General features: G+C 39.5%; 1 protein-coding gene across 1 annotated transcript in view; it reads right to left on the reverse strand.

The window, feature by feature from the left end:
* Nucleotides 1-4,134: 4,134 nt before the first annotated feature.
* Nucleotides 4,135-13,580, reverse strand: part of LOC130272703 (uncharacterized) — a 28,170-nt gene continuing 18,724 nt past the window's right edge. Inside the window, exon 2 of the mRNA XM_056518569.1 lies at nucleotides 4,135-5,143. Within this exon, the coding sequence (XP_056374544.1) occupies nucleotides 4,419-5,096 (678 nt within the window). The 5' untranslated portion in view covers nucleotides 5,097-5,143 and the 3' untranslated portion in view covers nucleotides 4,135-4,418. The remainder of the gene's footprint in view (nucleotides 5,144-13,580) is intronic.

Below are 13,580 nucleotides of genomic sequence, written 5' to 3' on the forward strand. Positions count from 1 at the left end.
ATGTTTTTATTCTCTAGTGCAACCAGTCAAAGAGGCGTTGTCAATCCCCTAAAGAGCTGAGGGCTGTAAAACCTCCTTCTTCCCTCTCTCATCGCTGTCCCTTCTTGATTGACAGACAGCTAGAAGCCGAGTCCTGTTTGCAAATCTTGCACCTCCACAAATTAGTGTGCACAGCACAGGAATGAGATGAGAAGAATGAGAGGTTGAGCCCTGAATATTATTCATGCAAGGATAGGCAAGGGAGTTAGACTGAGAAGGCATTCCAGCCCTAAGAACTTCTTGGGCTTGGAAACTTCTCTTTACACCAGAGAATAAAAGCATTTTTTCTACATTATGAAAGCACAGACAGATATATGAAGCCATGTGTCTCCTTGTCCTAACATCTATATATTAGTAGTTTGGAATGTGAATAGCCGCTGAGAGATTCCCTTTAATGATATAACTACAACATGCACAATTTAGTATATGTTGGGCAAAAATACTCCTAAAATGATCAGAAAATGATCAGTACAAGTGAGCTTCTTTCAAAATGCCTATGATTACTTTTAGTCGTCTTATGCACATAGCAACAGAGGAAGCGGTGTAAAATACAGGAAGGGAGGAAAGGAAAGGGAAATTATAAAAACAAAACATTACATCATAAATAGTACATAATATTTCTCTGTTATGTGCTGCACATACTATCAGTAGTAAAACATTAGTTGTCCTTGCAGAAAGTCAATAAGGCACATGGACAGATATTTTGTGATGAAGGAATACAATATGGCATGCTGGAAACGTGTGTGTGTTTTGTGATTACTAGATTAATTAAAAGAAGGAGGGTTCAAGTTTTTTCATGTAAATAGATGCATGTAAATAGATAAAAGTATAGAGGGTCCATCAATTAAACTAATATACACAATGGCCCTCTTTGATGACAGTCTAAGAACCCTCTTAGATAGCCTTACTCTGCACTGTATACGAGCACCTATCTCATAGATGAGCACGGACGAATGCTGATCTGCCCTGCTGAAACCACTAACAGGTAAATCAGAGATATATGTGTCTTATAGAGGCATCAGAACTTCAGACAAACATAGAGCAACTCACTGTTTTCATGGCGTCTCCAATACGTTTCTTTTTATTTCCTTTCAATTATTTATAAATTTTATTAGATTTAGCATATAAAAATTCCATAGACTTCAGGTCTCACACAGCCGAGGTCCATCTCCTTTAGAGACAGGTCAGAGTCTGACGTAATGTTTTGGGATCTGCCCCTTTACTCATATCCTGCTGCAACCATACATAGGCCGCACATCCCCATTAAACAGGGAGATGTAAGGTGACAGAGTCAAAATAGTCTGATCGCTGGTGTTATTGACCTGTTCAAAGTAAGAAAACGGTCCAGCACAGGTTTGCAGGTAAAAAACAGCTTCTTCTTTTATTGGGTCAGTTCCGACAAGACAAATAAGCCGACGCGTCCTTAGTCATGGCATACACACTCAGTAAAAAAGAGATACATATATATATAAAATGTTATGGTCACATGACCATTCATCAATTAGATGTAGGAAAACCTGGAAAACATGGCATGGATCTCAGAAAGCATCTGTGTAATGCAAAAAAACATGGACAAAAAACGGCAAACAAGCGAATCATAATTTCAAAAGATAAATACAGTAAAACTAAATGCCTATGATGGAGACCAAAAGTAATAATAGTAATAATAATCACTAATAGAGTTCATACCCTCCTCTTACACACGCTAACATGGTCTGCACTGGCTTTATGGCTCATATATAGAAAAAATTATAGAACATTATTCTGATTTTCAAAAACAAATATTTCAGCCCGTACAGAGACATGCAAATACTACACTCATTTAAGGCAGGTTTAAAAGGGGGGGATTTATTTATTAAATAATAAAAAGACAAAGAAGGAAAAAGGAGAAAAAAAACCCTATCTGCAAGAGAGCGATATATGGTATTATTTGCCACCTATTGCCACCTCAGCATGATAGGATCAAATCCTGCCTCAGATTCATGCCCTGCGGTTGACGGGTGTCCAACTGGAAAATCCAGAAAGACTTCCTATTCAGCAGGGTCCTCCGGTGATCACCTCCTCTGGTATGCCTAAATACTCTTTCTATGCCCATAATTTTCAGAGAATCTGTGTTCCCTCCGTGAAAGTCCCTGAAGTGCCCTGACAGAGAAGACACATTGAAACCAGTCCCTCTCGCATCTGAAATGTGTCTCCTAATCCGACACTTCAGGGCATTCACGGTACAGCCTACGTACTGTATATTACATGCAGCGCATGTGGCCATATAGACTACATGGGTAGTATTACAATTGATATAAGTTTTAATTTTATAACTTCTATTAGTACTGCATGAAACAAAAGTATTAGTTACCTCCATATGGCCACATGTGATGCATTTTTTATGTCCACATTTCCAATTTCCTGGAAAATTCAACCAAGTAGGTTTGATTTTATTTTTGTTTTTTTCGGGGTCCACAAACAGGCTGGGAGACAATTGTGAGCCCAAAGATGGCCCTCGCTTCGCCACAGCCTGTAGGGAGCATACCTCAAAATTACGAAGTACCGGGTCCTGTTCCAGAATGGGCAGGTATCTTTTCATAATGTTCTTTATTGTATAGAATTGTTTACTGTAGGCTGTAATAAATCAAGGCAAGTATTGTTTGTTTCTCTGGGGGTCATTTGAAAACTGTCTCCTATTGTTTGTTTTAATTAGATTCTCTCTATCTAGATTTCTCGCTTTTCTGTGGGCCTCCTGTAAAGTTCCCTCATCATAACCTCTCTCTTTTAGCCTCTGATGTAAGTTGTTAGATTCCTCATCAAAAGTGGACTGGTCAGTACAATTTCGCCTCAGGTGTACCCATTCGCCATACGGAATATTTCGTACCACATGGCGAGGGTGACAAGAACTTGCCTGTAGGATGGTATTCCCAGCCACCTCTTTACGATATGGGGAGACTATCACCTTTTCACCTTTTCCCTCTAGGACCACATCCAAGAAGGGAATTTTAACATTGGAAATAGATGTAGTGAACTTCAAATTTAGTTCATTCTGATTGATATACTGGATGAACTCTTCAAACCTATTGGGACCCCCCTTCCATATCAGGATCAGATCGTCGATGTATCGACCTATCCATTTGATGTCTGAATGGAAGGGCAAAAATGTACATTTCCTCCCAATATGTCATATATATATTAGCATATGACGGGGAGTATTTCGCACCCATTGGGGCTCCACGGACCTGAAGGAAAAATTGTTCGTTGAACATAAAAAAATTATTGCTCAAAAGAAATTCTGTAGCCATTATAATAAATCGCTTCAGGTCCGTGGAGTAATTGCTGTATACTTCTAGGTGTCTGGTAAGTGCTTTTAAACCTTCTTGGTTTGGAATGGAGGGATACAGCGAGACCACATCACATGTGGCCCAACTGTATCCCTCCTGCCACCCCATATGTTGCATGATCTCCAACACATATTTAGTGTCCCTTAAATAGGTAGGGGTTGCCCCCACCAAGGGTTGCAGGTGGCTGTCCACCCAGTCTCCCAGTCTCTCCCCCAAGGCTCCGATCCCTGCCACGATCGGACGCATAGGGGGAGGAAACTCCCCCTTATGTACCTTGGGGAGAGAGTGGAAGACTGGGGTTACAGGCTCACCCACAAAAAGAAAATCCCTGATTTTTTGGTTGAGCACACCCATATTAACCCCTATATCCAGCAACCTGCTCAGTTCTCGTTGACATACACCTGTAGGGTCTCCATCAAGCTTGACATAGGTAGTCTCATCCTTCAAAATAGTTTCATTTAATTTCCTGTATAGTCCAGCATTGAGCAGCACCACGGATCCCCCCTTATCCGCATTTCTGATTATCAAATCGGGGTTATCCCGTAGCGCTGTCAAAGCTTTTCGTTCAGCTTCAGATATGTTAGAATGTGGGTCGTTTTTTTTCAATTTATGGCTCAATTGCACTAAATCCCTTTCTACCAATTCCTGGTATCTATCTAGCGCACCCGGTCTGGATGCAACCGGATAGAAACCAGGATTGGATACCTGTGAAACCAAGACCCCCTTCACAAACAGGCTGAGACTCAATTTCAAGTGCATGCAACAGAATTGTATTACATTGATCAGAGAAATCTAAACATATTTCATGCTGTTGGGGCAAATACCTAGATATGTTACGATTGGGAACTTGTATTGGTGACACCGACAGTTCATTACTTTTCTCACATAGAGCAAAATGTCTTTTAAGCGTAACCTTGCGAGCCCAACGGTTAATGTCCAGTATTGTATGGAAAAGTCTGAAATCGCATGATGGGACACAGTTCAGACCTCGACTTAAAACCGCAATTTGTGTGTCGGTGACAATATAACTAGACAAGTTAATAACAGACAGGCTTACTTGCGAGGTGTTAGGGATCGCAGCGGATATCTTATGCTTTCGTCCCACTCTCCTGATGCGTCCTTTGGGGCTCCCGGGTTTTTTATCCCCGCTATCAGGTTGCCCGCAGTTTCCTCTGTGTCCGATATGGCATCTCGGGATGTGTCCACCTCAGAGAAGCTTACTTGCCTTTGCCGCTTTGCATTCCTGCGCTTTCGATTGCGATTTTTATTTTTCTCGCTGCGGCTTTCGCCATTGGAGCGCAAGATCGAGCGTGGGGTGGAAGGGGTTACCGGGTTTCTGGGATTGGTCCAGGAAAGAACAGAATCCTCTTTGTAATCTGTCAAGTCCCTTTTAAATTTTTCTTTTTTAGTATCCATAATAGTATTTTCCAAGGTCTTGATCTTTTCATTAATTTTTTCATTCATTTTTTCATAGTCCTCAGAATCCCGGTATGGCTCCAAACTTGTCTGGAGTTGTTGTATCTCGGCTTGAAGACTGTTTAATTCCATTTCTTCCTCCTCCACTATATATCCAATTATTTTTTTGGAACAGTCCAGCAAGGCCAGATCCCATTTATTCTGGAAAGCGGAGGAGAAGACTCTGGTAGGTCTTTTCTTCAAGCGGAGTCCACGAGGCACCATATTTTTGTCCAGATAGGTGGAGAGTGCCTTATAGTCCCACCATAACTTCATTTCTTTGATTTTATTTTATTGACCTGTTTGTCCTTTTTAATAGAGCCCTACATGAAGAAGATAATTAAAAGAGTACATCTAATGATGTGGTCAATTTTCTACGTATGATAGTCAGTTTTCAAAATGACATTCATTTTAAATTCTTCATTAATTTTTTTTTATATTCTTTACTGAATATTTCCATGTGCTATGAGACAGAGTTTCCCACACAGAGCGTCTCCACAGCACCTCTCGTTGGAGACTGGTACTGTGGAGATGGAGCAGGAAGCTCTATCTTATAGAGCATAGAAATATTTAGCAGAGCTAGCTGTAGGGAATGGGGAAAATGGCACCCTGCTCAGGGATTTAAAATGAAAGTTATTTAGACAAATGACTATCGATGCTGCACAATAGTCATTTGTCTAAAAACCATTAGCGGTACCATTTAAGTGATTTGTGCATTTGGAACTAACAATCAGAAAATTAAACCTGTATAGTCGTGTGCCAAGATTTGCACCAATTTCAGACTTTCTATCTAATAAATTTGATTAAAATTCCATCTTCATTTTCTTAGGGACCATTACTACTTTTCAATTTTGGCAAGTGTCTAGACATTTTAGAGCAACTTATCATTTCTGACTCTTTTAACAATTAATGCCAAATATTGTTCTATAAATGTGGGTCAATCAAAGACAATCATGATCACTTAGTAACATTGAGCAATAGAAATACTTGTTATTCATGATACCATCAGGTAGCATTATGGTTGACTTGACTCCTCCTGCAAGATCATGGGGTTTACAATGCCTTGAAAAGTTGACCCACATCCTACTATCATGTGGTGCACAAACTAATTCTCATATCTGACCCCATTGATTATCTCTAAAGGGATGATAAAAGGATTGACAAACATTCAGATTAAAACATACTTTTTGATGAAAATTGATGATTGGGTCAGTTGGAGAAGAGCTATATTTCCTAAGGATGGATGCCCTCAAAGGAATTAATAGTAAATGCACTGAATTGAATATATCTGTCATATTATCTTTTGCTGAAATTTAATGACTAAAAATGTATATTCTAAAAACAATTAATTCAGTGAATTAACCCCTGAATTACTTTTATTAATGTTTCTACTCTTGCTATCTCACAAATACTCCCTCTCCTCCATAACTTGCACACTGTTAAGACACCTAGAATAGACTGAAATGGCATGTTTGCCCGAGGAATTGAATGCCAGAAGAGATACCAACAAGCCATTCTACTTTGACCAGGATATTAAAGGGGTATTCCAGGAAAAAAAAAATTTAATATATCAACTGGCTCCAGAAAGTTAAACAGATTTGTAAATTACTTCTATTAAAAAATCTTAATCCTTCTAATAATTATCAGCTGCTGAAGATGAGTTGTTCTTTTCTGTCTGACAACAGTGCTCTCTGCTGACATCTCTGTCTGTCAAGGGAACTGCACAGAGCAGAATAGGTTCGCTATGGGGATTTGCTTCTACTCTGGACATCTGCAGTGTAATGGCACTCATACCCTATCCACAGGATAGGGGATAAGTGTCTGAGCACGTGGGGTCCTGGCACCCCCCCCCCCCCCAACATGCAGCTCTATGGAAGAGGCGAGGATGCCGCAGAGGGGGCGTGTCGGCCGCAGTATGACGTTGCCTCCTGCACGGGAGAGCTGTGGCAATGCCGGGGCCCCAGCAATGCGACCATTCCCCTCCCTGCGATCAGACACTTTTCCCTTATCCTGTGAATAGGGGATAAGTGTCTATACACTGCAGATGTCCTTTAAAATGGTCATGTAACAGAGATAGTTATCCAGCAATATTATCTGCTCGCCAGTCAAACCAGTGTCAGATTAGGCCATTACTAATGGAGAATGGTTAGGGTTTTGTGTGCCTTAATAGGCTGTAATAATGTTATATACTGTGAAGTATTGATATGCTACACATTGTGTCATTAATATGTGCATATTGACTCATAGAATCTTCTAACATGCAAACAGGTACAGATGCACTCTTACTCAGTGGCTAGTCAAATGCATATAGGTATGACAGAAGCTCACATGATGTGACATAAAGAAATGTGAGAAAACCAAAGAAAAACTGAAGGTAACCTTGATCTGTATTTTCTACCCTTGGTATTTTTAAGCCTCTCTGTATTGTCCGTTTTTGTGTTTTTCCATTTTTCCATTTTAGGCCCTGTTCAGACCTTGTTTTATGTATTATGTGTTTTCTGTGCTATGCTCCCTAGCTGGGGAATAGTTAAAGGGGTACTCCGGCGCTAAGACATCTTATCCCCTATCCAATGGATAGGGGATAAGATGCCTGACCGCGGGTGTCCCGCCGCTGGGGACCCCCGTGATCTTCCACGCCTCACCCCATTAGAATCAGCCCCAGGAGCGTGCTCGCTCCGGGTCTGATTACTAGCGATCACAGGGACGGAGCATAGTGAGGTCACGGCTCCGCCCCTGTGTGACGTCACGGCTCCGCCCCCTCAATGCAAGCCTGTGGAGGGGGCGTGACAGCTCCATAGGCTTGCATTAAGGGGGCGGAACATGATTTCACACAGGGGTGGAGCCGTGACAGAGCCGGGAGCCGTGAGAGCACACTCCGGGGGCTGATTCTAACGGGGTGCAGCGTGGAAGATCATGGGGGTCCCCAGCGGCGGGACCCTCGCGGTCAGGCATCTTATTCCCTTTCCGTTGAATAGGGGATAAGATGTCTTAGCGCCGGAGTACCTCTTTAATGGTATTAGCCAATGAGAACTTGGGTGGGGCTATTTAAACCCAAGCTCTGCTATACTCTGTGCTGGTTATTAGATCTACTCTGACTATGTTATCAGTTTTACCTTTACTATGTTTGTTTGTCTGAGTTTTAACTATGGTTATTATGCCTGTTCATGATAGATTTTAGTCTGCTTGGTTATTAGTACTTCTGTAGGTTTTTAGGATTATGTATGTCTGTTCTGCTTTAACCTTGTTATCTTAGTCTGTGTTCACACTGTGAGTCTTGCTTGTACCGTGCTCTGTATTTAGTATTCCTTTTTAGAGTCCTGAACCGTATTCCTGCATGTTATGGAGTTTGGTTTTGTTGTTTCCTGTTTTGTGTCCTGACCTGTATTCCTCCTTTAGTTGGAGTTTGGTTTTGTGGAGTCTGTTTAGACTCATTCATTTCTCAGTCCTGTGTTCCGTGTATTATATTTCTGTTTCCTACTAGGCCAGCTAGGATCATAGTGTAAAAGTTTACTGATCTAGAGTGTCCTCTGTGCATTATTATTGGTCTATAGTGTCCTCTTTGCTTTCTCACTGATCTGTGTCCTCTGAACTTTATCTGTTTGTTCAGTGTCCAGTGTGAACAGTGTTCTATGTCTCCTTCCCTGTATAAGAATACATTTCACAGACTTAAGATCATACTAAAGAAAAAGTTAAAGTAAAAAAAGGGGTTTGTTGACTTAAATAAAGTGCCTTGTTTACGTTATGACAACATTGTTACAAAAAAACAAATAAATAAAACAAAAGAACATTATAGTGAGTGTAATTCCTACAGCGGCTATGGTATTTCAAGACACTTATTAGAACCATAGGCGGAGATTTTTCAAAACCTGTGGAGAGGAAAAGTTGACCAGTTGCCCATAGCAAGCAATCAGATTGCTTCTTTTATTTTTAGAAAAGGCCTCTTCAAAACGAGAGAAGCAATCTGATTGGTTGCTATGGACAACTGGGCAACTTTACCTCTGCACAGGTTTTAATAAATCTCCCCCAATGTGTGTGATGTCCCACTTGGGCCGACTAGATGGACCAGGTAATCTTTTTTCCACTAAAAATTCTCAATGTTTCTATGTAACAACTTTAAGGCATTACTGTATTTTAATTAAACTTATGACATCACACAGATATGGTGAGATGCCCTCCGACCCTTAGATAAAGCTGGTTGAAGCCAACAGCAGCAGACTTTACTCTCTGACTCGCCACATCTGATTGCAGCAAATGTGCTCTTTAATAGTCTATGGACCCTGTCTCCTGCATTGAGTGCCAAGCCAGGGAGTAAAGTATGCTGCCATGTACTTCACCCGGCTATATCTAACAGTAGGTCTCAGCACTAAGACACTGAGTGATCTAAGCTTTTGGCATGTCTGTAGCGTTTTAAAGATTTGCTTTCTAACATGGTTTTAACTCAGCTTCTCTGATCATAATACATAATAAGGGGAATATGTGTTCCATTAGGGAAGAAAACCTGACAAACTAAGACTAGAGTTTGAGCACTGTAATATTCATTTTATTTTATTAATATTTTCAATTTCCTCTCATAGTGTATTTATACGGAGATTCAATTACCGTACATGCCAATGTAAACAAATTTAGCTGAATATGAAGTTTAATGGGTGGATGTTCTCTATATGTCTTCACTTTCTTTTTCATCACTTTACCTGTGCACTGCAGGAAAGAAAACATACTATATTATGAATGTTGAGAATTACAAAATGTTTCCTCCTGTTCTCGTTCAGGTTACTAGGATAATTCAGGCTTCACTGGATGTACAGGACAACTGTTTTAGCTGTCAGTCAAGGGCAAATCATATGAAAGAAGACAATCCAGGCTTTGTGCTATAACTAAAGCAAGGAGACCAAAAGTTTCCATTTCTCATCTGAGTGCACTGAAGGGCCATTGTCTTCCCCGGTCTGAAAAGAGAATGCGGCAATTATATTACTGAAATTCTTGTGCACTAACTTCTGAAGTCAGTTATGTCCAAGCAGAAAAGCAGTGTATAACCCAAGGCAAAAGTTAAAAGATGGGGGAGGGGATAGGTGTCACCTTTCATGAACAGAAAATTATCTTTTCTTTCTGCTTCTCCAGCAAAGTTTATTTTACCCATAGGTTTATAGAGGTCCGCTGAAAAATTTGGTTTCATTAAATAATCCCCTTAAAGCCTTTTATATACAATGTAGATGGAAATTGAGTGGACTTTTCTTCTTTAAACTATCATTTATTATATATTCTGTCACATACAGTAATGGCCTTTGCTTGATGTCAGTTATATATAATGGTAGTAGTAATAAAAGTGTTAACATGTATGCTCACCATTAAACCAATTCTAGAAATGTTCAAATAAGGGTACCCTTTTCCGTAAATAATTTCAAGCACTAAATGGTAGTATACTCTGGGAACTGTATAGCACCATAAAAAGGAATGTCTCAGACATATTGTTTAAATCAAGTTTTTATGTTACACACAGTATTTTAAAAGTTTTTTTGTTGATTTTATTTTGGTAGCAGTAGCAGCTCTCAGTAGAGGCACATCAGCTCAATGGTTATATCAACATCAACACAAACTGGTAACTTTCTAAATTTTACAAACAAAACAATTTAAAATGTTAACAGTATTAAATGTTTTAAACTTGATTTGAGATCTTGTTATCGTCAAAGATGTCTCTTTCCGACTATATTGTTTTACTCAAGATCTCGCCCTCTAATAAAGACCCAGCACTAAGGCCCAGAGTTTTTAAGGTTGGATTCACAGAGAAACAGAGAAATATTAGTATTCCAAGGCAGAAATGCTTCTAAAATGCGTGTTTTACCGGTCGATTTTATAGGCATTTATTAATTTGTGTTTTCGAAGCTTATTTTAATGTGTATTTGAAGTGTATTTCACATGTAGTAAGATTGTTATTATGAGGTGGAATACATGTGCAATACATGCGAAGAATGAACATGATTCTTTACCTTCAATTACATCAATGGGATGTGGTTTTCAGATGTATTACACATGTATTGTGAAGCTGAATACACATGTACTGTATTATGCGCCAAATTACACATGAGAACAACACTGTGTCAATCAAGCTACACAGTTTCCTGTTTCTTTGTTTGGTCATTAGGTCATAGGGCCCTACATCTCAAGGGTGATGTATTTTTTTATTAATATACTCTTTAGTAGACACTCTTACTATGGGAAGTGAAAAGCAAAAATTGGTTCCCCTTTTTCCACAAGCAGTCAATGAGAGTGAGGCTGTCTTTGAATTTCACCCTAAACTTTTAAGGGCTCTTGCCCACTAACCTAGCTGCTACCCCTTCCTCAAATATATACAGTACAGACCAAAAGTTTGGACACACCTTCTCATTCAGAGTTTTCTTTATTTTCATGACTATGAAAATTGTAGATTCACACTGAAGGCATCAAAACTTTGAATTAACACATGTGGAATTATATACATAACAAAAAAGTGTGAAAATGTGTCATATTCTAGGTTCTAGCCACCTTTGCTTTGATTACTGCTTTGCACACTCTTGGCATTCTCTTGATGAGCTTCAAGAGGTAGTCACCTGAAATGGTCTTCCAACAGTCTTGAAGGAGTTCCCAGAGATTCTTAGCACTTGTTGGCCCTTTTTGCTCAACCCAAACCCTCTCGATTGGGTTCAGGTCCGGTGACTTTGGAGGCCAGGTCATCTGGCGCAGCACCCCATCACTCTCCTTCTTGGTCAAATAGCCCTTACACAGCCTGGAGGTGTGTTTGGGGTCATTTTCCTGTTGAAAAATAAATGATGGTCCAACTAAACTCAAACCGGATGGAATAGCATGCCGCTGCAAGATGCTGTGGTAGCCATGCTGGTTCAGTAGACCTTCAATTTTGAATAAATCTCCAACAGTATAACCAGCAAAGATACTCCATGCCATCACACCTCCTCCTCCACACCAGCACACCTGTGAAGTGAAAACCATTTCAGGTGACTACCTCTTGAAGCTCAACAAGAGAATGCAAAGAGTGTGCAAAGCAGTAATCAAAGCAAAAGGTGGCTACTTTGAAGAACCTAGAATATGACATATTTTCAGTTGTTTCACACTTTTTTTTGTTATGTATATAATTCCACATGTGTTAATTCATAGTTTTGATACCTCCAATGTGAATCTACAATTTTCATAGTCATGAAAATAAAGAAAACTCTGAATGAGAAGGTGTGTCCAAACTTTTGGCCTGTACTGTAGATAGAAAGATAGATTAATGCTGCCCTCTAATCCAAAGGATTAATTTGCCCACTCCATGGGGACCTCCTCGTCATACTACAAAGGCCTTGGTGTCACATTCCTTCATCCTATGTTTAAAATATATTAACCTTTTGCCTCCCTTACATGTTGTGTGGAACCAGACACAATATCCGGGGTGTAGAGGCAAGTGATGACTTGATTACTTGATCATTTGCCTCTACACCCAAGATTACATGGCTGGTGCCACAATAATAATAATGTAAAAATTCATCAGTATCACAGTCCACGTTTTCAGTGCATACTGCAGATGCTTGTTATCATGACTCTGGGATGAGAGCACATTATATCAATCAGTAGACTGTGATCTGTGGTCATATTTTGTGGAACAAATTTTAGATTGAGGAGGGGGCATTCAATATAAGGGGTCTTAAGCCTCATGATCTGGAGACTCAGGGTTTGGTATAGTGACATTTAAGATGGATCCTATCGACTACTTTTACAAATACAATCTGCTTCCCAACTTCTTTTTTTTTTTTTTTTTATGGAAAACCCTCATAAGTATCAGCATGGAGGAAAACATAGATTAGCATTTAAGCAGCCTAAGATGTAAACCTAGGCTCTGGGCTGCATAAGCCTGCAGCATTTCTGCTTCTCCCTGCACCTTTTCTCCTCCTTCTTCATCTGTCCCTCCCCCCTACAGAGACTTCTAAAAGCAGTGTAACTTGATCTTTTAGGGGGACATTTATCAAAGCATTTAGTAGCCTTTTTTTGCTTAAAATTATAGCAACAAGTTGCATGTGCGACTACTCTTTTTTTCTGCGACTTTTTGATTGTGCAGTGGACTTAGCAAAAAAAACTTGCTTGCCAAAGCAAAAAGTAATTTTTGACTTGCAGCGGGCAGAGATTTATCAAGTGCGAAAGTCGCAAAAAAGTTGCATCGCAAAAAAAAAGCCTACTAAATTAACTCCAGCTCAGACATGGAACAGAAAACACCACTACCAAAGCAAAAAAGCAAATTTACTGAAAAATATATTGATAAACCACAAAAATTCTATAAAACTTAGCATATGAACAGTTTGACAGTTGCACATAACAACCAATTTGCTTGCTTTTTTCCTTTGTTAATATGCCTCGGAAAAATAAATTAACAGATACCATTGTTTGCTTGGGGCAAATTTGCAAATTTCAATATGCACAGGTTATGAAAATTACTCGCCAAACATTACGCATTTAACAATACATTTTACTCTTAAGCATTCACAAAGTCCATAACAAATGAAAAAAGACAATTTCATTTCTGCTAGTTAAGTAATGGAGTTGGTATTTGAACTTAAAGGGGTACTCCGGTGGAAACCTTTTTTTTTTAAATCAACTGGTGCCAGAAAGTTAAACAGATTTGTAAATGACTTCTATTAAAAAATCTTTACCCTTCCAGTACTTTTTAGCAGCTGTATGCTACAGAAAAAATTTCTATACTTTTTGAATTTATTTTTTGTCTTGTCCACAGTGCTCTCT

Source organism: Hyla sarda, chromosome 5 (assembly GCF_029499605.1).
Source record: "Hyla sarda isolate aHylSar1 chromosome 5, aHylSar1.hap1, whole genome shotgun sequence".
In the NCBI taxonomy this organism is placed as follows: domain Eukaryota; kingdom Metazoa; phylum Chordata; class Amphibia; order Anura; family Hylidae; genus Hyla; species Hyla sarda.